Source organism: Copidosoma floridanum, unplaced genomic scaffold (genome assembly GCF_036245765.1).
Source record: "Copidosoma floridanum isolate Cflo_tuat_1 unplaced genomic scaffold, Cflo_Japanese_pri ptg000013l, whole genome shotgun sequence".
NCBI classification, from domain to species: domain Eukaryota; kingdom Metazoa; phylum Arthropoda; class Insecta; order Hymenoptera; family Encyrtidae; genus Copidosoma; species Copidosoma floridanum.
The window spans coordinates 23,787,321-23,810,151 of record NW_028321890.1 but is presented as its reverse complement, the minus strand read 5'-3'; the positions used below and the strand labels follow the sequence as shown (position 1 = coordinate 23,810,151).

At 39.0% G+C, this 22,831-nt stretch overlaps 4 protein-coding genes across 6 annotated transcripts; 2 read left to right on the top strand and 2 right to left on the bottom strand.

Moving 5' to 3' along the window:
- The first annotated feature begins 1,336 nt into the window (after nucleotides 1–1,336).
- On the top strand, nucleotides 1,337–5,031 carry LOC106639309 (choline transporter-like 2). 2 transcript variants are annotated; one of them, XM_014352846.2, is made up of 8 exons: nucleotides 1,337–1,435; nucleotides 1,532–1,719; nucleotides 2,358–2,483; nucleotides 2,569–3,058; nucleotides 3,130–3,417; nucleotides 3,489–3,965; nucleotides 4,035–4,326; nucleotides 4,403–5,031. In XM_014352846.2, exons 2-8 carry the CDS (start codon nucleotides 1,695–1,697, stop codon nucleotides 4,706–4,708), a joined length of 2,004 nt encoding a protein of 667 aa, XP_014208332.2. In that variant the 5' UTR covers nucleotides 1,337–1,435; nucleotides 1,532–1,694; the 3' UTR covers nucleotides 4,709–5,031. The 2 variants fall into 2 exon arrangements, with proteins under 2 accessions (XP_014208332.2, XP_089447748.1); XM_089591622.1 differs by lacking the exon at nucleotides 1,337–1,435 and having other exon boundaries at nucleotides 1,449–1,719.
- Nucleotides 5,032–5,343: 312 nt separating this feature from the next.
- On the top strand, nucleotides 5,344–7,444 carry LOC106639316 (uncharacterized). 2 transcript variants are annotated; one of them, XM_089591621.1, is made up of 9 exons: nucleotides 5,344–5,523; nucleotides 5,600–5,836; nucleotides 5,934–6,017; nucleotides 6,117–6,206; nucleotides 6,285–6,365; nucleotides 6,434–6,688; nucleotides 6,769–6,896; nucleotides 7,060–7,264; nucleotides 7,354–7,444. In XM_089591621.1, exons 1-9 carry the CDS (start codon nucleotides 5,419–5,421, stop codon nucleotides 7,372–7,374), a joined length of 1,206 nt encoding a protein of 401 aa, XP_089447747.1. In that variant the 5' UTR covers nucleotides 5,344–5,418; the 3' UTR covers nucleotides 7,375–7,444. The 2 variants fall into 2 exon arrangements, with proteins under 2 accessions (XP_089447747.1, XP_089447746.1); XM_089591620.1 differs by having other exon boundaries at nucleotides 5,907–6,017.
- A 2,318-nt stretch (nucleotides 7,445–9,762) lies between these two features.
- Task7 (TWIK-related acid-sensitive K[+] channel 7) lies at nucleotides 9,763–12,038 on the bottom strand. The gene is made up of 5 exons (XM_014352845.2): nucleotides 11,912–12,038; nucleotides 11,659–11,814; nucleotides 10,477–10,820; nucleotides 10,279–10,397; nucleotides 9,763–10,187 (listed from the first exon to the last, which is right to left on the bottom strand). The coding sequence occupies exons 1-5, from the start codon at nucleotides 12,036–12,038 to the stop codon at nucleotides 9,884–9,886; spliced, it is 1,050 nt and encodes a 349-aa protein (XP_014208331.2). The 3' UTR covers nucleotides 9,763–9,883.
- Nucleotides 12,039–13,023: 985 nt separating this feature from the next.
- Nucleotides 13,024–15,025, bottom strand: LOC106639279 (trypsin-1). Its single transcript, XM_014352798.2, has 4 exons — nucleotides 14,962–15,025; nucleotides 13,769–14,061; nucleotides 13,406–13,684; nucleotides 13,024–13,320 (listed from the first exon to the last, which is right to left on the bottom strand). Exons 1-4 carry the CDS (start codon nucleotides 15,023–15,025, stop codon nucleotides 13,129–13,131), a joined length of 828 nt encoding a protein of 275 aa, XP_014208284.2. The 3' UTR covers nucleotides 13,024–13,128.
- Between the last annotated feature and the right edge of the window lie 7,806 nt (nucleotides 15,026–22,831).

Genomic DNA, 22,831 nt, shown 5'->3' with positions numbered 1-22,831 from the left:
CTCAGAGCTACGCAAAAACATTGTATATTATATTTGCTTTATTCAAACACGTTACTCATAGATAATAACAACAGGTTAAATACAATGTAAGATATCTCTTGTCAATCAATTAAACGTGTGTGCAATGCAATTGTCATCTTGATCCTTGCACCCCCCCCCCCTACATAAGGCACCCTTGTATAAACAAAAATCATTAATAGTAGTTATAGTAAAATAGTAGTATTTGTAGTAATCACTACTAAGTAGTCGATTTTATAAGCTATATAAGATAAGTAGAACATTTATGGTTTGGGAGGGAGATTCGCAGGTAAAAATTAGATTGTAAACTTGCCGCAAACAGCATTAATCACGTCAACTTTTTATTTTTCATCTAGTACATTAGTTGCGGCTGGTTTATAAGTAATAAAATGGCTCTATTGACTTTAAGTAGTAATAATTATTTTTATCAGCGCCATCTAGCGGTATTTTTTTTTTCGCCAAAAGTGGCCTCTAAAATTCTGAAACCGAGCGTTAGCGCTTAGAGCCATTTAACCAATTATAAACCAGCCGCAACTTATCTTGAAGCTATAAAATAAAAAAATAACGATATATGTGTTTTTGGCGGCAAGTTAACAATCTATTTTCTATTAAAAAATTGACCTCCTATGTGTTTATACTTTCAAAGATAAATTGTCGAGTATAAGATAAATTGTTAACTTGCCGCCAAAAACACACATATCGTTATTTTTGTATTTTATAGCTATACAATAAGTTGCGGCTGGTTTATAATTAGCTAAATGGCTCTAATCGCTAATGCTGTGGGTCAAAAGTTTAGAGCCACTTTTTAGTTCAAAAATCCCCAACGCTAGATGGCGCTGATCCAAATAATTACTACTAACACTTGTAGTAGAGCCATTTAATCAATTATAAACGAGCCGCAACTGATTTAATAGATAGAAAATAAAAATTTTATGTGATTAATGATATTTGCGGCAAGTTATCTTTTACCTGAAAATTGACCTTCAGAAGTATAGATATTCTACCAATAACCCTATAGGTATACTACTATATAAAACGGCTGAATTCTCATTGTCGGCCGGTACATACAAAGTCAGAGAGCTTGACAGTCGGTATAAATTTTGCAGTGAGGAGCCTGCCATACCGACGGTTAACAGTGAGGTTTTGAGCAGTCAGCCGTTGGTGCGGCAGAAATTCACAATCAGCGCCATCTTACTTGTCCGAATATATATAGTAATACACAGTGTATTGAATGCATTTACGCGGTTTATGCCGTTAATTAAGCCTGTGTGTGAAATATATGTATAAAAATAGAATATATATATGCCAGAGATGCCATTGCCATAGCATACAGCCGACAAGTTTCGCGACAAGGCGCTCTTTATTATTTGCATATTAACGTAAACACAGAGTATTCGAGCAAGTACTTATATATAACGTAAGCTCTTATTTATTGAACTGATCTCTAGGAGATACGTCAGATTTGAGTTCATCCAACAAAGAAGTGATAGTTTTTGTATACATTTTTTTTTAGAGCTGTGATCTGTGCGTATATAGACGCAAGATCCACCTTTTCTCGAGAATTCTCCAGAAGCTCCCGCAAGATCGTGCATTTATTGTTCACTTTCAGTTAGTTATTGTTATAAGTACGCATATCAACATCCACTGTAGAAAGGATCACCGACAAGCTCGGAAAAATGTTAAGCCCGGAAGAAAAGTACGGTAAGTAATTCGCCGCTATTCTTGAGTTTGCTACGACATGCTACTTTATATGTATACTTAGATGCATAATAAGTTTTCATTATTTATTTGCGTTCCGGGCATATGTACTTATACCCTACGTAATGTACGTACTCTTATAGACTATAGCCAGTTTTTTTTTTTTTTTTATTGTCGATCTAAAGAGTTTGGGTACTTTTTATTATATATATATATTTTATTTTATAAATGTATGTACTCGAAGTTTTGACGTAAGCAAAGAAAAATTTTTTTTTTTACTTTCATGTGTGCTTTTCACCCCTGTGTGCTTTTAATGGCATATGCCTTTACTGAGTCATTGAGCTTTTTATGCACGTACAACAATACTTATCTTGAGCTCTTACAGCATAAGTATATATTTTTTATTTTATCTTTTGCAAGTTTGCAATATTATTTTTAATATCATACTTTATGCCGTGTTCTCCTTTCTTTCGTCATGCTGAGTAATAATGGAAATTCCAGCGAATTCTGTTATACTCGACATACTTGATTAAAGATTTTGTAACAACTAGTTTTCATCTGTCAATAATATTGTTGCTGATGTTTGCTACTTACACTTAAGCAACACATTTACATTTAAACAAAATAATGTTTCTCAACAGGTGTGAAAATCGAATATGACCCTCTGTGGAAGGGTCCGATGAAAGTTAAGAGGCAGCCAACAGACAGGATTTGGCTAATTGTTTTTGTACTCTTCGTATTACTTTATGTTTTCACTGCTATTTTCGGTAAGTAGTCAAAAACGTGTTACATACATCTCATTATTTTTCATGTGCAATTTGATATCACACAAACTAAATACTTAATTTTCAGGCTTCAGGGCTGGTGATATCTCAGTAGCACTAGCACCTACAGACAGTGCTGGCCGAATTTGCGGCTTCGATCCTGAAGTTGAAAATAAATCAAATCTCATGTATTTAAACTTGAAGGACTGTCTCAATGAAGTCGGCATTTGCGTGAGTAAAACTGCTTGCGTTGAAAAATGTCCTTCGCAAAATTTTCTGTTCAAAGAAATGAAGGATAAGCCACTGAATGAAGTGAAGGCAAAATTAATTTGTACCACTGACATTAACATGACATCCATCACTACTATCGAGCAAATAGATATTTTGATAAAACATCGAAGATGCGCTAACTGGTACTTGGAAAGTGAATCTGTAAGACAGGAATGCATTCCCAAAGACATATGGCCAGGGCATGAAAAAGACACAGTCAATGCAGAGCAGTTAAAAAAGATTAAGGAAGCTATTCAAGGACGCTTGAACTTGATAAAGGATGTAGGCAAGGATGCCAATAAAGTAATGTATGTATATATTTAAATCATTGATGTTCTGAATAACGTGTATTTCAGAAAAAAATTATATTACTTTCTAGAAATCCAGTGCTCATAACTATATTCTGTGGTGGAATCATTGCCCTTGCTTCAGTAGTTTTGTTGAGATGGTTTGCTATACCTTTCTTCTATTCCTCTATATGTATGTTCTGTGGAATCACAATTTACGGAATATACAAACTAACAGTCACTTATGTTCAAGCCAAAAGAGGAGATGTTCTCTTTGGTCTTATTTTGTGCGTCATACTGCTAGTTGCAATAATTATAGCAGTTATATTTTTCCGTAAAAAGATCTATTTAGCATGTCAGTTGATTAAAGAATCCAGCAAGTATGTATCACTATGCCATATCGTTTTAAGTAGCAAGTTGTGTAAATTTCAAAACAATTTCTTTTTTTCAGAGCTGTGCAGCGCCTACCAGTAACGTTGCTTTTTCCAATTGTTCCGTGGGTATTGTACATAATCATCATAATGCTTGCTCTCGGAGTATTTGCTGTTTTACAAACTATAACTGTACCAGTTTATGGAATTGAAAATCTAGATAGTGGAAGTTCAGAACAGTGCCAGTGTCGAGATTATCCCATCTCCTTACTGAATGACAGTGCATCATGCGATCCTGAAACATTTAACAGCAAATGTAAAACTTCAAATGGAGATGCCTGCTTATTTTTGCAATGCCGTCTGCAGGAAAGAGTCAATCCAGGATACGTAAAATTTTTCCATACAATTAATTTTGTTGGATTTTATTGGCTGTTGTTCTTTGTATCTGGCTTTGAGTACATGGTTCTTGGTGGTACATTTTCATCTTGGTATTGGACATTTAACAAGGACAATGTCGGTAACTTTTCATTATTTGAAAGCATTTCTAGGACAATCAGGTATTACATTTGACACTATTGACAAATTTTTCAATTATTCATACATTAACTACAAAAAAAAAATTTCAGATATCATTTGGGAACCATAGCTATTGGTTCTCTAATTCTAACGATCTCGCAAATCATTAAAATGCTTTTGCAAGGATTACAGCAAAAACTCTCAACAAGTAATAATACTGTTGCAAGCGGCTTCATGATGTGTTGTAGGTCCATCTACGATATGGTCGATTCTTTCTTGACTTTCTTAAATTACAACGCATACATCATGTGCGCAATTCATGGAAAGAGTTTCCTTCAGTCGGCAAAGAGTGCGTTCCAATTAATAATGAGGAACATTGTGAATGTCGTTGTTGTGAATACGGTAAGATAATGATGTATGTTGAGTAATTACTTGACACTTGAATCCATTAACTAATCAAAACGTTTTAATGATCCAGGTTGCCGATTTTCTGTTTGTAATGGTGAAAATTTTGATAACAGCAGTAACAGTAACAGGTTTAGGTATCTTCTATGGCCTTGCACACAGCGAATCAGAAGACATGGGTCCATTTTTGGCTGCTACGATTATGTCTACTATAGGCACTTACGCTATAATATCAGTTATATTCTCAGTACAAAGCGTTGCTGCAAATACCATCTTCTTGTCGTTTATTGAAGATTCAGAGCGTAATGATGGAAGCGATGATAAGCCCTACTACATGAGTAATAAGCTGAAGCAGTTGTTGTACATGGAAAGAAACTAGTTTAAGCTGAAGTTTTAAACAATTTTTACTTTTTCCTTTTTTTTTACTTGTAACAACTATTTCTACAAAGACTTAAAAAGTAAAGATCTTTTCACACAAGACTGCTCTCAACACGATGCTCTTACTAGAAAAATAAAATAAGTGGTATGATTAATACATATGGTTATTACCAAATTTTATTATGTTAATAAAATCTATGTGATTGAAGAAATATTTTTCATGAAGTGTTATATATACATAAATTTTAAGAAACTATACACTTTTTATCTAAAATCAAAATATTTTCATGTAAGATTTTTAATGTACACTTAAGTTATTTGATGTATTAAAGAAATAAAATTTAAAATAAACTATAAGTATAATATAATAATATTATACACATCTCTCTTCTCCAAATTTTAAGGCGCTCTTTTGATGTATGAGGGACTCCGAACTGATGACGCATGTATGTAAACGCGACCTAATGATTAAATGTGGTAACCACGATTTGAATTGTCAAACGTCAACATGCGTGTTTTTTTTTTTGCTTACATTGTTTACAATACAGTTATTTAGAAGCATTTTCCAATAAAAATATACATATTTTATAGTATGAATGTACTTCTTTATTAATGATACAGCTGATAAGTATTGGTTAACAAAAACAGACAAGCAGTTAGCAGTAAGGCATTAAAATCTTTGTCGTGCAGTTCAATATTTTTTTATTTGAAATGCCAAGGTGTTGCATTACTACTTGCATTAGTGGTACTTTTAAAGATGAGAGACAAAGAAAAGCTACAGGACAGCGGAGTGCTGCTTTTTTCTCGTTTCCCAAAGTAAGTAACGAAGTTTCTCAAATATAATTATAACTTGACCCAGTTATTGATCTTGAAGAATCAAATTTTTTTTCAGGATGAAAATTTATTGAAGATATGGAAGGAAACACTCTATGGGGATGCAGAAAAAACTGTGGAAAACAACGACAAAGTTTGCGAGCTTCATTTTAATGAAAAAAATATTACCAAGTACGATGAAACAATTCTGAAAGATGGAAGTGTTCACAGGTTAGCTAGAAAACGATATACACTTGATCCTAAGGCAATTCCTGTCAGCAATGCTAAAAGGAGAAAAACGCACGAAAAACAATCAGTATGTTGTTAAATGTTATTGTTTGTGTTTCTTATTACCACCATGCATAAATACATGTAAAAATAATTAGGTTTTTAGGAAAAATGGATCTTTTCAGGTTCAGAATAAATGTGCAGTTTCACAAAGAAATAGTCGTAATATAATAAAAAAAACGTACAGCACCGACACAGCCAAAGAAAATGTAAAAGTATTCTTTTTATACAAATAGGTGCAATACCGTAGCAATATTTTTTTGAAAAGAATTTTAAAAAAATTATGACGTCTATATTGCACTTTGCAGGTGAATGTCAAAGTTAATGAAAAAGTTACGGACCCTCTACAAAATTCACAGTTCAAAGAAGTATTTATAAAGAAGGAAATTATTGAACAGGTTATACAAGTAGCAAATTAATAATTAGAAATGTTTTTTAACTTTCATAACATTTTTGTTGATATTTATTTGTCTTAGGTGAATGAGGAAAGTCTGGATCTGAAATTAGAAGAAAGTAATGAATTTTACAATGATAATAGTAGTCAAGATGAAACAAGTGTATGAATTTATGTGTTTATTTTGTGAGTTCATTTAAGGTTGTTTTTAATGAATTTACATATTTATAGGTGGAAATACCGTCAAAATCAAATCTCTTAGCTGAAAAATGTAAAGTTTTTGACCACAATCTGAGTTTTAATGTAATAAGTACCGCAGATTATTCTTTTTCACGCTTGAAAGACGACTTAGATACAAAAAATTTAAATATATCAGGTGCTTGGGCACATGTTTTTCAAGATGATGTAGTTACCTTTGTCTATATACATCCTTTAAAACTTTCAATACAGTGTTTTTGTATTGTTGATTGTCAGATGAAGATAAAGGTATTCTTACCTTCCATTAGTAGCAGCTAGTAGTATTGAATGCATATAATTTGTTTAATGTCCTATATTTCTTATTGTAGATAGCCACTGCTGACAAAAGAGTCGTTAAAGATGCAAATGTAGAAATTAATAAAAAAACAGATTTTATTAATTTCTTAACAAAATTACAAAGAACAATATGTTGTGATGGAATGGGTATTGATGAGAGGTAAATTAATTTTGTGTTTTAAAAAATATAAAACATTTCAGTCTTTAATTTAATATTAAAGTATTATAAGTACAAAGATAAAGAAATGAAAAAATTATAAACACAAACGTGTGTAAGTGGTAATTGAAACAAAATTAAAATCAATGTAAATTGTAATTTATAGGTTTTCTAGTGATTGTCTTGGATTTATCACTACCGAATCGGAGTTTATAAAATTAAGAGGACTTAATAGATGTAATCCATGTAGAAATGCCCGCAAAAAACTAATAAAAAAGAAGAATAGTAATCTTAGTGATTTAGAAATACAGTTACATCAGCAAAATCGCAAAATTGAAGAATTAACATTCAATTGTAATAAAATGCAAAAGGTTAATTATACTAGAAAATAATGTATTATTACGGTCATTAGTTTTTTAGATAGCAAAATTAATTTATTCAAATTTTTTTTTTCTTCCAGCTCTTAAACAAGAAGACTTGATACGAATTCTAAAGAAGCCATAAATATACCATTTATGTAACTGTTAATGTATTTTTTCATAAAAACATTTATCGACAATAAAAATGATGAATAAAAATTCGAATTGGTCTCATTGGATGTCTCATAAGATGCGTTTGTAAAAAAATTTGCAAATTTGACTGTGCACATGCAATTTTTATTTATTATCTTTTTTTTTTACAAATTTGTCAGACGTTTAAAACACATTTATGCAAACCAACATTTAAACATTTGCTATTTTTACGTTTTGAATATCAAGTGTGCGATTTTATTGATTAATCAATAAAAAATTCGCCTCTTGTTGTTTTTGATTCACCGTTTTAAAATTTTAAAAAATTTTGAAAGACATTCGTTACGGAGTATTACTGTTGCAGTATCAATATTAACATCATTGGTTTCGACGTCATTTTACTTTTTAACAATTATTTTTTTATAATACGTGGATACATATTATCTAGTTGAGTTTTTGATAAATCATACAATTCAATTTACAAATGAATTTTACAACTGTGACTTTAACAATTGTACCGTAATGTACCGATAAGAAAGTTGTAAAAAAAAATTCGACATTTGAAAAATTTAAATGACTATATTTTTCAAACAACTCTTTGTCAGTCTTCCACTACATTTATTTTAGCTTTTCGATTTATCAACCCCTTTATTTCACATGCGATTCGTATACATTCATTAATCGGTATAAATACATATTTTTGCATTGGAATGGGTGTACAGTGTGTTTTACATGCATACAAACGAGGTGGTGAGTCCAAGTTTCCGAACACCTTAAAAAAGTGCTTGCCAAAGTTTTAAAACAGCTATCACATGTACTCGTTCGAAACTGGACTTTCTGTACTTATTTTTTTCTCTTAATCTGAACTAAGTAACCCTTTATTTTATATATTGAATGTTCTTTTCAAACTTTCATTACAGATTCTCTTTATATTACAATTATGGGATAATCAAACTTTGTATCACTTTTTTTTTTAATTTATTTATTTTTTTTTTTTAAGAAACGTTCAATATATTTATCATTGATTTTATTATCATCATCATGTTACTATTACAGTTAGTATTTTTAATCTATTATGTTTCTTTAAATATGGGCAAAAACAAACTGAATTCCTTCAAAAAAAAAAAAAAAAAGAAAACGCTAACTTTATTAAAATGTACACGTATAAATTATCTTCTCATACTTTGTTCAAGTAATTTAAATAACATGTCAAAGTAATACTAAGTTCTTTACCTTCTTTGTGACATTTTTTGTGCGTCGTTTCTAATTTTTATACACTTTTTAATTTGTACATTCATATTTCCCTCATGTATACGATACGTGCTATAACTTTTCTCCTAACTTTTGTCTCTATTTTCAACTATAGTGGTGGTTAAAAATTACGTACCTCCAATTTTAAGAAAATATATATGTTGGTCATTTTTATTTCGAAAAGATGCACTCGTCGATTAAAATAAAATAATTTTTGCCTTCAAAACGTTCCCTTCGTTTTCTTAATAATGGGTACTAAAACACGCAATAATTTAATTAATTGAAAATACAAACAACTACATCGACACTACGAACAATATAATACATAGTTGGAAAATCAACAACGTGCTCGTTTTGCCCTAAACAATAATAATAATAATAATAATAATAATAATAATAATAATAATAATGTATTTAGCACATTGATCGAACTCTGTCAGACACTTTGGGTCGTTAATTATCTAACTACACATGATACATGTACATAGTGTATCAATTATTACTTATTACTCGCACTGCGGATTCACGGCTAATGATTTTATTAAACGTGTAAACGCCGCCGTCGTCCTATATGATAATATCTATAAGACATATAACAACAATATAACAACGACAACCTGCACTAAACAGAGCTCTCTCTATAGACCTATTTCGCGGGAAAATATCCATTTGTCCTTAAAGTTTCGCCGTACTATATAACAACAAGTAAGTACAACCTATGTATGATAATATTATATACAATACACTCTTAAACGTATCTAAAACCTTCCTGAATAATATACATATTATGTATTCAATAATCATGAAAAAAAAAGAAAAAAAAAAAAAAAAAAAAAAAAACAATCGCACAACATCCTTATGTATTCATATAGCGTACAGATATATTTATATCATATATGTGAGCGAAATCACGTAGTTATATTGATCTCGATGCAGGAAAGAAAAAGAAAATCCTCCCAAGTTCCGATGCCGCGAACGCGGGAAACCAATGAAAAAACGAAAAAAGTTTTCCGTGTCCCTCCTCCACTTGTACACGTGCGACCATCACGATAACCTGCACCCCATTGTACATGCGGCCATCATAAATATACCCTCGTTATCGCGGGGGAGGGTTAACCCTCGCCGTGGCGAAGCCGGTACAAGCTCCTAGACGTCGATGCCGAGTAGCTCGCGGCCACCCACCCGGGAGAGCCGCCGGCGCAGGCTGCGCGTTCGCCGGAACTCCTTCCATCAGACGGACGCGCGCTTCACGTGAAAACTCGTGGCGATCGAGTGGGGCTGGTAGCAACGATAACTCCCGCTCCCGCACGGGTGGCGGCACTCGTTGCTCCCCTGCAGGAGCTCGCTGTTGTTCGTCCCGAGGCACGTGCACGAGCACACCGACACGCAATCGTCGTCCACGTCGTTACAGCCCGAGGGCACGTGACCGGCCAGGATTTTTCCGTTCACCGCCACCACCTCGCCGTCAAGAGTGAGCACGTGGTGCGAGGCAGACTGCAGCTCGTCGTCCCGACGAATCTCCTCGGTTTGTTGCCTGATGCAACATTTCGACATTTATTCGTTTGTCATTCGTATGGTGTATTTATATGTGTGTAAAAAAAAAAATAAAAAAAAGCATTACTCACATCGTCATGAACCGGAGGACGAGCAGGTTTATGCTGGCGGCCACCACGGCCAGCCCAAAGAGGATGAAGACGAGGCTCAGGGCCACGTAGCCCGGCTTTTTCGACAGAGCTTGGTCGTTCTGGTGGATCGATTGCAAGTTTATCAATATACCTAGAAAAATGAGAAGAAAAGAAGAAGAAAAAAAATGGTAACTATACCTGAAGGGCCACGTAATCCCCGAAGCCGATGGTGGTCAGGGTGACGAAGCAGTAGTAGAAGCTGTCAAAGTAGCTCCAGCCCTCGTAACGGGAGAACACGGCGGCCCCGGTGGTGATGATGATGCTGGACAACAAACCGGTGGCGAGCATGAGGTTCATCTCCGTTGCTTCGGGCCTCTGGCACTTTAGGTACGTTTTTATACGGCGTATCACCACCGAGGCGAACTTGTTTAGCCGCTCGCCGATGCTCTGGAACATTATCAGGCCCAGGGGGATGCCGATCATCGCGTAGCCCATGCAGAAGGCCTTGCCGGCTTTTGTTACCGGCGTCGAGTGACCGTACCCTGGGACAATTGTTTTTCATTACATTACATCGTTCGTTGATTAAATTTTTTTTTTTTTTGTTTTTTTTTTACAACTACATCAACCGTGAGGTTGCATCGATTGATCGGGTGATGAAGGATGGGTCAGAGGCTCGAAGTATAAAAAGTATTATCCCGCTCGAGCCGCGCTGTTGCATATTTATGCTCGAGGATTTTGAATATTCATGCACTACCTATATATTCATACGAGCCTTGATTTTCATTATCTCGTTTTAGGGCATCGTCTCTTGTATTCTTTCGCGCTACACGTTTTCAAATTGCTTCGCTCCAAGGGGGAAAGTAAGTGTTTTGTGAAATATTAAAACTAAAACAACGTTTGCACGTGCTGCCGTTTGGTATATAAAAAGACTCTATACTTTGGAATCGCGTCACGCGAGCGGTATAAATATTCGAGGGCCACGATTGTTTTCTTCGTGCGCGAGATACACCTACACCTACGTGCAGACCAAAGCGACAGGTACCCCCTTTTACGGAGGATTTATGATTTAAAGAACTGGTTAAAATTTCAGGTGCAAGACTTCAACAGTAGGCGGATAAATACGTACAAAAATACACCCAAGTCATCGATTGCCAGACAATTGTAAAATGAAACCGTAACGTATGATGTACTAATTAAACGTAGGTATAGACAATTATAATATACATGTATGTATCAGGTGCACGTGGGCCAACATTGTTTTTATTTTCGTTTACTCGACCCGAGGACTCGTTGTACTCGGATAAGCGCATTAGCTGTACAAAAATAACACATGCAGTAATACAAGTTTAAGCCTATCGATGTTTTTTTTTTTTAACTCACCAATCATCGCCAGTACGACGGTGGCGAAGTAAAATGCCCCCGTGAACTTCCACTGGGGGCCCGCCTTGTGCGGCTTGTTTTCCGTTATAACGACCTCGACCATCCGGTAATCCTCCCACGAGATGTTGTACTTCCTCATCATGTTCCGCCGCACCTCTGCCACGAAAACAAAAAAAAAAAAAAGTGGGGGGAGGGATGAGAACTTATCTATACTTTGTCGCGATCCGTACACATAACGTATATATATACGTACCGGAGAGAAAGTCCCATCGCTTGCGCTCGGTGTTGGACTCGAGGGCGTCGAACACGGCGGCCCCGACCAAAAGGTACGTGAAGGTACATACCACGAGGGCGAGGGTCCTCACGTTCTGCCGTTTCATCTTCTCCCCTCCTCGGGTGCCCGCTTGTACCAAAAAAAAACGGAGCCAACCACCACCCCCCGCCCCCCTCTTTGGTAGATGGAGTTGTCGCTTTTCGCGAAACGGCAACAGCGTCCGATCGCCCGCCGTACGCTCTAGTCCCCGGCGGCGAACACCTCCGCGGATCCCGTCCACAGTTCGCTCGGTCCCATGACGTGGATGGACGTCTACTTGGCTCGCCGACCTGTCGTCCGGAGCAGCGTACACTCGGCGCTTTCGACGCGAGGAGGGAGGATGGAAGGGACAAGAAAGGGCAAAGGGGATGCTGCCAGTCGGGTCGGGGGTAGCGGCGGCACTGGCAGTACCCCGTGTACACTGGGATCTCTCGCGCTCGCGCACCCACTGGGAGGGCGGGAGGGGACAAGGATTTTATTGATCGGGGTGTACCATCTCTCGCGTCGATGGGGGGCGAAAGTAGTGCAGATCGACGTGTGGTCGGACGGATGGTTATTTACTGGATGCTGCACATGATCCGGGGAGGTAAGGTAGGATACGCGGGCACTGGCAATCGGCAAAAAGATCTACTCTCGGGGTTTATGTACTACACATCAGAATAAAGAGAGAGAGAGCACATTATCTTTTGTACAAAGGATCCAAAAGTAATTTTTTTGATTGAAAGAAAACACAAACGTTTTCCCAACATTTTTTAAAACGTCGTATGCTACTATGTATACGTAGGGATTGTTGTTGAGAGTAAGATATGGTTAAGATACGTATTTTGTGGCTACACCAGCAAGTTTATTTATCAGTTTGTGCTTTTAGGGCATACATAAGCTTTTCGATAGTCTTTTACAATATATTTAGTATGGCTAACGTAAGAAAAATGACAAAAGGACCTTCAAACAATTTTTTAGTCGTGTTATGAGACTTTCGGTGAGTTAAAAAAACTTTCAGGTGACTTTGAATGATCGTAGCTTACTGTGCCACACATTATTTATGTGCAGGTAATAGTATCATATATATATTTTCATGTCCCCGGGATGTCTAGTATTTATTCTGGGCCAAGCTCGTCACCACCTCGGGCATGTGCAAAAAAAAAACAAAAATAAAACTAAAAATAAAACTCCGACTCCACACCCATGGTGCTAAGAACATTGTCTTGCATAGCATTTTTAATGAAATTCAAGTACGACGACACTTTTGTGTAGATCGAATGGGACTTAACTTCGTCGCATCTGCCCGATGTGAGACTCAATACTCCGATAACTGTGTCCCCCATCACCAAGGCGCCACCTTCGTCACCCTGCGAATAATGAGGATTAAAGTCGATTAAAAGCTTTGTGAGCTTTTAGTACTAACTAGTTAGTTTGCAATTTTTGTGGACTCACTGTGCAAGTTCCGCGGGCGGTGTAATTATTTGGCATCATTTTTCCGCAAAATACTCGTTTGTGGGTCACCGAAAACAGACTGTAATTTGGGGTGCATGGAATAATGGGATGCGTCACATTGGCGTATCTTAGTGATGTATCATTTCGAATGGTTGCGGCACCGCATTGACAAGCTCCGTACCCAGAGATTATTGCGGAACCCACGTACTCGCGATTTTCCAGTGGCAAATTGAGTTTGCCTAATTGTGGGTTCGATTCGAGTTCCAAACTTTTTTTCAACTGGAAAACGTTGATAAATTGCAAGAAACACTCGTTACGAAAAAAAAAAAAAAAAAAAATTGTCCATGTACATTAATATCTTACTTTTAAAACAACGATATTATTGTAATATATAGTTATGCCTTTGTTGAGTGGATAATAAATTGATTCGACGTCAACTACAACACCCTCCGTCGAGTTTAGGTCCATTCTGCCAGCGACGACTTGAAATTGTACCTTTTTCCACTCTCCGTATGAGCTGACGCAACCTCGAGTCGTGAGAACGTAACGGTCACCAATGATGCTACCTCCACACCGGTGTTTACCCTTTTCTTGGATGGAAACTTGATATTTCACGTCGCCTTCGTGTGCTACATCTGCGCCGAGTATACCTACGACTGAACAATCGGGGAATAATTATTTCTTTGGTCTACACTTTGGATGAATGTCATTAAACTAGTAAGCATGTGCCGCTGAAATTTAGAAATTTTGAAACAATTGGGGTTTTGCTTCGAAAGAGTAAATTTTTTTATTTATTTATTTTTTTTCATTGTAAATTGTAAGTTTTTTTTCTTCCATCCGTAAGAATTTATGTGTTTTGACTTCCTCAACCTCATATCAACATCCATCTCAAACAATCAATGATCGATTTATATATAATTTTGAAACATCAAAATGCTTATTTCATACTCGAAGTAATAAACATTTAAAGTTAGACTAGCTGTGAGAGACGAGATTGATGATAAAATTTTAGAGACATTCGATATACTCGTGATATTGTGAGCCTTGAAAAGCTTTGTATATATTTCAGTAATAATTAAATAGATAACAATGAATCAGCCAATGCGTACACACGTACAAAACGTACATTTTTAAGATAAGATAAATTGAAACTAATTATGATCTACGTTTTAAATGTGATATTAATTAACCTTTCTTATATTTTATAGCTCCAATTCAAGTTAATCCTAAGAATAAAAAGGTATGTCTCAATAATGCTTATAAATAAAATAGCAGTACGGACACTGTAGAATTAGAGGAAAAAAAAATTCTCCGAATCAGCTAATTATTTAACTCTCAAAAATACCCAAAGTAAAAAAAATGGCACATTACGTCACGCGGTTGTATATTGGTGCCCGAGACGCGCGTATTATTTTTCTTATCGAGGGCGTAAAGTACACTTTTGCGCCCATGGACATACTTTGCACCCATGGTAAGAAATTAGTATTAGCCACTTATAATTTTCATTACTCGTGTCAAGTAGGTAAGAAATATTTTGCGTGGTTGTATGAACTTACCTTGGTTTACGCAAAGAATAGAATATAATTGGAATTGAAGTAGTAGCACTACAATGTACTTCATTATTACTGAAGTAGTTTGGAAAACCAAGAGTCTTCCTTGAGCAGATAAATAAAACAACTGCGGCTGTATAAAGTTTTACTTCTATCGGTTCTAGCCTTTAAACTGCGCACATCTCCCAGTCGACTGAGTGAAACTAAAAACGCGTGGAAACACCTATCAAGCAATTCTTCACGAACAAAGAACATTCATTTTACAAAAATGGGTATCGATCGCCTGTGTAGTAGTTAGATAGTTTCTTAAAGCGCTTGTTACTAACACCATCACAGTCTCTTTGCGGTTCTAAATGGGCCTGATAATTTTTTATCTGTACATCATTAGTAAAAATCAAATTTTTTTTTTTTTTTTAATCCATCTGTATGATAGTCTTTTGAAACTAACTTTTAAATTTTACGTGTTTTTAAAAGAATACCTCAGTACAGTAGTAATGACTACCTATAGTATTATTATGACTTCTTTTTTTATTATTTACGATTATAAAAAGTCAAAATATGTTTTCTTTTTTTTTTCGGCCAGGATCGTATACGTATATATTGTAGTTAAAAAATTAATAGTCCATGTGACTTGTAAAATAACGCTTCCGGCTAAAGGTATACGTGAACACTCGTCGCAGCGAAAATAGTCCCGCTTGGTCGCGTTTATTTTTCAGAATGAAGTTAAAAGTCACGAGAGGAAATTTTCATAACTTCATAATACTCATTACGAACTTTTTAATCATCGTCATCATCGCGAATAATGTTTTTCTTCTCGGGCGAAACGCGTGATTGAACAAACTCGAGCATTTGACTCTAACAACCAAAAGTGATTATAATCCCGAACAGCAATACGCATGTATGGATATAAATAGGTACGCAGACGATGATACAGCAGCGCAGTGAGGTACAGTGGCCTTAAACCCGTTGACCCGGAAATTCAATTATTGCGAGGCAGCGCGTGTATAAACGCACACTGGCATTTTAATGCTGCTGGCTGTATACTGTTGTCCCCATAAACTTTCCCGTGCATTCGTTAGCGTGATAAAATTCACAGGTGACCCGGTATATATATATATACCTCGGACCTTAGACCCTATCATGCACGTACCCATTGTCATACGGATGATTGATGTCATCCGTTGTACGAATCGTGGACCATCATTCTGTGCTCGCAAGAGCAAATAAGAAAAATGTCTAGTCGGGGCTCGTGCATGGAACTAACTTTGGGCACCAGCCAGAAAAAGCTCGTTCGCTAATGAAATTAAACACCCCCCCCCCCCGAATCTTGAAATAGGAAATCGCACTCGAAACGATAGTACACGTAAGGTGGATGCATGCGCTTCTTCTTTTCCAAACTCACTGTACCTATATACGAGTATACCGTTGGGCTCAAAAAAAAATTTTGCGTCAACAATCTCAGGAGCATCCATTCATTACATTGCTCGCCTCGTAAGCTTCCATACCGTCTGTATACGTTCGTTTGCTCGTGTATAGCTCCTCCCAGTCACATTCCAATCGGCTAGAATCACCATCCGGCTCGACCTTCTTTTTTATTCATCTCACGCCCGTATAAATATACACTAACCCAGCCAGAGCCAGTTTTTTTTTTTTTTTTTTTTTTTCTTCAGCCGAAAAAAATCCAGACCCACATACGCGAGCTCCCTGTATTTAATTTCTGGAGTTATTTCTGGAAGCTTTATCGCGACGCCCCGAGCTTTACGGCTATTATTAGTGTTTTTTCTCTGTAACCGAGTAGATAAGTCGTAAGGATTTTTTGCACGGCTCTCTTTATTGCGTTGCTCCGTCCATCTGGTTGTAAAAATCATCTCGTTGCGTGCATAATCATGCATAAAATTGGTGGAAATTGAGTTTGGGAGGATTGTCGAATCTACGCGCTTTTGTACGAGTGACGCAGGCACAATTTTGTTTTTTGTTTTTTTTTACCAGGACTTGTATTGGCAATTTTCAAAAAAAAAAAATGAAAAATTGTATTTTAAAAAACAACTTGACCTCGAAAATCCACTTTTCCAGCGGAAATGATGAAACTGTGTTGCAAAGCTCATAAAAACCATGTGGCTATACGTTATAAACACACGAGGATACACGCGTCAAAGACGTTTTTTTTCTTTTCTCCACAACGTCCAACTAAAGATATTTCCCTCTTGCTCCTGGTACCCTCTCGACATATTTTCTTATTATCAATCACTTCCTCGCTCCTGCCGGCGGTCCTCTTTCAAATATAATTGCCCTTCCATCCGCAGATCAAGTCACCGTCCAAGCCAAGGAGCCAATCCACCCACGAAACTGCCACCGCCGTCGCACGTAACTTTGCGGATAATGCAATCAGCCACCGATGGATGGACCAATGCGAGGATGAGCCAAGTGTGAAATTAAATCAAGCCACGTGTCAGAAGGAGAAGGAGGAAATGCCTCGAGAAACCCGTAAGAACAACGATTTGGATCGAAGCTGCGAGGAGGCGACACCGACTAACGAGATCCAATTCGTCATCGAGCACATTATGCTTCCGCGGATCCAAAGTTTTTCAAGGACACCGGGGGGATTTTTCAAACGCCGGCAAAGCGATAAATATGAATCACCCGCGCAAATCACGGTCCTAATCTCTGGCGAAAGTTTGTCCATGGGGAGGTATCGAGCCAACGTTATCGCCGCGGCTGTCGAAAGCTCGAGGAGGCAAGGACGAAAAAAAAAAAAAAAAAGAAAAACGGAACTCGACCCCATACGTCAAGGCCCCGGCACTTGGGCGTATACATCGAATCCTCGAGTTTGCGCTCCATCGGACGGAGGAGCGAGTGATAAATCAGCCGGAGAGGGTGGCTACATATATATATGTATGTACGGTTAAGCGGGGGATAACTTCTTGGTGAGCACTTCCCTGAAACTCTGAGCGTATGATCGGATAACGGGAAGGTAGGTACGGCGCATACAATAGTGTTGCAAAGTAACCGGCCGTTGTTCCTCGATGAAATTCGGAGACCGATGCTTTACTCTGGAATGTCCGGGATTTTGGTTCTCTCGCTTTCTGAGTTTTGTGGGGTAGTTTCGCGTTGGGCCTCTGTTTTTACTTGCCACTGCACTGACCGTGGTTTCGTACAATATAGGCTAGGAAATAGTTTGAGTTGATATGGAAAAATACGACCAGCTGCACGAACAATGGTATTTCAGTGGGTTTCAAGTTGAACAGTTGCTCTAGAACTGCTTTCGGTTCGTGTTTTTTACATCACTTGATTATTTTTGCCAGCAACAGCTACAAGTGCACGTACAAACAATGTACATCATCTCATTAGAGTCGAATAATTATACTACACCAAGACGCTGGTAAAAGAAAGAAAGTACTTGAAGCGCGCAAATGAAATTTCCTTTCGAAATCTTCGACCTGTGTCTGTACCAGGCGGTGGATAAAAACATTTACCCCCCAAGTCTATACTTAGCAGGTACACGCACGAGCTTAAAAATAAAGCTCTCTTTGATCATCGGTAAATTTTGTTCTCGCAGCTTATTCGCAGCGTTAAAAACATATAAACAGCACTGCTCGCGAATAAGAGGGCCTAAACTCTTTTTTCTTTCTCCCGTCGAATTCGAATCGGTCGAAGAGCCGATTTCTAGAGGGGCAGGGCATAAACTTGCTTGCCCTTCCGAAACTTTTGTTTTCCGCAAGCTCCATCCAGCGATTATGCAAATACATATATATTGCACATATCCTTGAGTACAATCGCCGATGGATTGTAAATCATTTTTCCTCTTTCTCCTTAACCTTTCCCAAAAATATATATACATTTTAACTGCTCCAGTTTGCGACTATTACAATACATTTGGCGCATTGCAACTGTTGGCAGTTTTTTTTTTCATACTTAAATATTTTTCATCACTATTGCGCTTTGGCTCTCGATGCCATTGTCTTTTCGTTTATTTTTTCTTGTTTACGTCACATTATAAATACTTTTTGTTTGAGACGATGCGTGTTCATCAGGGCGGCTTTAAAGCCCCCTTGGCTAAACTGCGCTTATTGTATTACGTTGCACGCGCAGATATAACTAATCCAATTTAAAGTTTCCCGCCTCAGTGAAAACGTTTCATAACTAAATTAAGACGCTTCGCAACTTGACGAGTCGTCAAACCATGTTATTAGAGTTTCGTTTGATTGTCTTTTCGTTGCAATTTCCTTACTGTTACACCACAAATTGCATACACATGCCCATTTGTTATGCAATTCTCGGGCTTTACTTTTGTAAAACACTATTACAGTTGTAAGGTAAGTGAAATCATGCACTACGCAAAGGGTTTGAATCATGAAAAATCTCTCCGTTTTGGATCGAGAGAGAAAAAAATATCGTAAATCCTTGTGAGTTGCCTCACGGAAGCAGCAACTACGCGAGAGATTCGCACGCGGAGACAAACGTATATAGTTGAGAGTCCTGCCAAGGACGAAAGAAAGTTTGACGGTGCTATGAAAGCGCCATTATCTCCTGCGGATGCACACGTGCGCTTGGACCGTGGAAAAAGTCGAATCACCAGGAGCTTATCCCTGTACGGCTGCTCGGCGGTATTATACGTGGAAAAAAATGTTTGGAGCTCGAGGACGGAGCTTTTCGGTGTATATATCTCTTTTTCTCCCTCAGGTTGGACGGGGTATAGTATTAAAAAATGAGTGTTTGCCGGAGAGAGAAAGAGATATATTGTCCAGTAAAAAAATGAAGCGCACTTGTACGTATAGCTGCACGGTGGAAAAGTATAGCCAGGACACGTGCGTGTGGCTCGCATCGACGCGTGCTAACGCATATTACTTTTTTTTTTTTTTTTCAAGCGCTCTGTGCGATAATGAATATGATCAGCAGAGACGATAGTTGGCTACTACAGATGTGTGTGTGTGGAAGACACGTGTCAATGCTATTGATTTTTTTTTTGTAACGATTGCGCCCGTATTGTTTGTTCTTTTTTGGAGCAACGATGTGAGGAGACGCATAGAGGAACAAACTATTTTCATAGTGAAAAAAATTCTTCATCATTGTACCTACCTATCTTCCTTATTTTAAAATAAACTGTTGCTGTGCCATGAAGCGAGTGCTATAACTGTATTCAATTAACGTTCATTTCCCTTACATCGGCTAAATATTTAAAACAAAAAATTTCTTTGTAGTGTACAACACGTGACAAATCATGTTTTGCACTACTTTGATCAAAGAATACTTGGAGTATAGTATACTGCAAAAAAAAAATTCAGTAATTTCTCGGCACATCCGACTGAACGCGGCCACGAATGGAATTTCCAAAAACACCGGAACAACAATCGATAATCGACCCCGTACCTCTTGTCCAGCTCGACTTGCATCCCAACCCAAGAGTAAAAAAAACCCTTTCCACCTCCTAAGGCAGTGAAACCTGTGTCCCTTTGTTACAGGTACATCCGAAATGGCTCCCCCTCGAAAAACCCATGGCCGATCTCCCAAAAATCGGCAGGTCCCTTTGTGCAGCCACCACCGCGTCCGTAAGCCAAGGATCACCAAAACAAGCCGCAAAACCAACACCGACAAAGCCGTCGTCGAGGAATGGGTCTACCGTTTCCTCGGTACGTATTGACCCACAAACGCAATCCAACCATGGTCTGACCAGTGGTGCACCCCAACCGCGCAGGTAACCTCGCCGCCATCGAAGCAGTCAAGCAACGCCTGGCAGAGCGCAAGCCTGCCATTAGCTTCGGAAGGCCAGGGTAAGTTGATTTCAATTTCCCACCACCCCGTCAATGGACAAATTAAAAAGGACCCATCGACAGGCGCGAGCGCAAGCGCAGCTCCAGCAGCAAGCGCCGATTCCGCTCCCCGACGCCGTACTCCTGGGACAGGCTGGACGCCGGCTCGCCTGCCGATGCCCTCCACCACTCCATGGACGTAGACGCGAGCGACGACGAGGAGGACACCGAGTACCTCCCGTCGAGCCTCAAAAGGGCGCCCCAGAAGCGCGGCAGAGCATCACCCTACCAGACCCGCTTGGCGCTCGCCAGCGCGATGAACGAGCACAAGCTCGTCGACGACCGATCGCTCCTCGAGAAGATCAACGGGTACATCAGGGCCGGCCTGGACGAAGGTTGGTTCTTTTTTTTCTTTTTTTTCTTCCTCATTGCGATGGCAAAGCGGGGATGAGCCGTCCCTTTCCGCAGGCAAGAAGCGGGTCAAGGCGTACATCAGCAAGGCCCTGGCCTTCGCCCTGGAGACGGGCTACCTGGTGCCGGCGGACAAGGAGGGCAAGCTGCTGAGGGTCTCGCCGAGCCTCGTCGGCCAAGTCAGAAGCGCGGCTCGAGCGGAGAAGAAGCCGGCGACGCGGCGCAGGGCCAAGAGGAGGACCACAGCCAAGAGGGGAGCAAAAAGGGCGGCCAGAGGGAAGAAAACCACTGCCGCGGAGGAAGAAGCGCCCGGGGAGGACGATGACGGGGCCCTCGAGGGAGACGAGCCCAGAGCCGAGGAGGCCGAGAGGAGCGCCGACGGGCCAAAGGGAGAGACGTTGGTTTCTTTTTTATCTGTTTTTCAGAAATTTCCCGTGGCATTATATTATCATTGTATTTTCGTTGCAAATTAAGCTAATGGCACCGGTGACCTTGTTTAGCCGCACGCGCGCTCGCGGTATCCCCCCCGAGAGACGGGGGTGAACATGTGAATAAAACCGAGTCGCGATTAATCCCTTATATTTTTAATTTACACGAGGATTACGAGGGTGCCTCGGAAGCCTTGGCTCCCCCCGACCGTGAAAAGTTAATTAAATGCTAACCAGTCTCCCCTTCTACCCCGAAACCTGCTGCTCGAGGGAACGACGATAGGAGCATATTGCAACTATAATGTGACAAAAAAACCTCCCCACAGCTGTCGGCCCTGACTCGGTGGAGCTATTGCGCGTCGCGAAAAGTTCCCGAAGGAAGCAAAAGTTTTCGGTGCCATTTGACGAATGGCCCTTCCTCGCGGCACAGCCTCGATTACCGCGCTTGCCCTCGATTATACCGTTGCGCTACGCGATCTCGAGGCCCCTCGTGCCTTGAGTCGGCAAAGGCTTTTAGCGGGGATCGTTTATCATGTAGCCCTCGCGGGGACGCACCCGAGCCCCACTCGTTTGTTTTTCCAGTCAAATCAACAAATCATGCACTTTGAGAATTCTGTGCTTTGTTTTTCGCCATCCGTATAGCGCGTCTGTTTTATTTATTCACGGCCCTTGCCTTTTCACCGTCGAATCGTTAAAACTAACTATTTCGGGGTGGGGGGAAATACCGTAAAATTTGACTCGGCCGGTTTTTCATTGTATTTGCGCTTCATCAGCCAAAGCCATTCAACGACTTTTCCACTCCGGTTGGCCTCGAGAGAAATCTCTGGTCGGCCGCACTCCCGGGAAAAGACGGAGGATTGCTCGTGTTTTTATCATTTTCATTTCTATCGAAAAAAAAAAAAAAAAAAAAAAAAAAAACAAAGAAAAGAAAAATCAATAAACGCAATTGGAATCGGGAATATTTGATGAATTGTTCATACAACCGAATCGTAGGTCAAGCGAGGAGTCGAGGGACAACCCGAACCAGATCGCCAGTCGAAGCTCGTCGAGGGCGAGCAGCCGAGGCGATCCCGTTAACGATGTACCGGAAGCGGTGCGCGGGAGCAGTGCCGACTTTGATCGGAAGCCCGTGATGCTCGACTGTTGCATCGAAAGGATCAGGCCAGCCTCGCAGGCGTAAAGATATACATGCGCATTAGCTCTGTGATTTTTTTTTTTTTTTTTTCACACACATTGTATCGTGAAAATTTTACAAGAGTGTGCTTTGGAAAATTACGTTTTTTTGTACAG

Excerpts from the sequence above, each read along its gene's own strand:
- LOC106639316 (XM_089591620.1), top strand. The coding sequence starts at position 5,419 with ATGCCAAGGTGTTGCATTACTACTTGCATTAGTGGTACTTTTAAAGAT. Across the intron at positions 6,018-6,116 it reads CCGACACAGCCAAAGAAAAT|GTGAATGTCAAAGTTAATGA; the intron begins GTAAAAGTATTC and ends TGCACTTTGCAG. Across the intron at positions 6,366-6,433 it reads GTAGTCAAGATGAAACAAGT|GTGGAAATACCGTCAAAATC; the intron begins GTATGAATTTAT and ends ACATATTTATAG.
- Task7 (XM_014352845.2), bottom strand. The coding sequence starts at position 12,038 with ATGAAACGGCAGAACGTGAGGACCCTCGCCCTCGTGGTATGTACCTTC. Across the intron at positions 11,815-11,911 it reads GCGATGGGACTTTCTCTCCG|AGGTGCGGCGGAACATGATG; the intron begins GTACGTATATAT and ends TTTTCGTGGCAG. Across the intron at positions 10,188-10,278 it reads GTCCTCCGGTTCATGACGAT|GCAACAAACCGAGGAGATTC; the intron begins GTGAGTAATGCT and ends ATGTTGCATCAG.
- LOC106639279 (XM_014352798.2), bottom strand. The coding sequence starts at position 15,025 with ATGAAGTACATTGTAGTGCTACTACTTCAATTCCAATTATATTCTATT. Across the intron at positions 14,062-14,961 it reads TATTCTTTGCGTAAACCAAG|TCGTAGGTATACTCGGCGCA; the intron begins GTAAGTTCATAC and ends CCGATTGTTCAG. Across the intron at positions 13,685-13,768 it reads ATAATATCGTTGTTTTAAAA|TTGAAAAAAAGTTTGGAACT; the intron begins GTAAGATATTAA and ends AACGTTTTCCAG.
- LOC106639309 (XM_014352846.2), top strand. The coding sequence starts at position 1,695 with ATGTTAAGCCCGGAAGAAAAGTACG. Across the intron at positions 2,484-2,568 it reads TGTTTTCACTGCTATTTTCG|GCTTCAGGGCTGGTGATATC; the intron begins GTAAGTAGTCAA and ends CTTAATTTTCAG. Across the intron at positions 3,966-4,034 it reads AGCATTTCTAGGACAATCAG|ATATCATTTGGGAACCATAG; the intron begins GTATTACATTTG and ends AAAAAATTTCAG.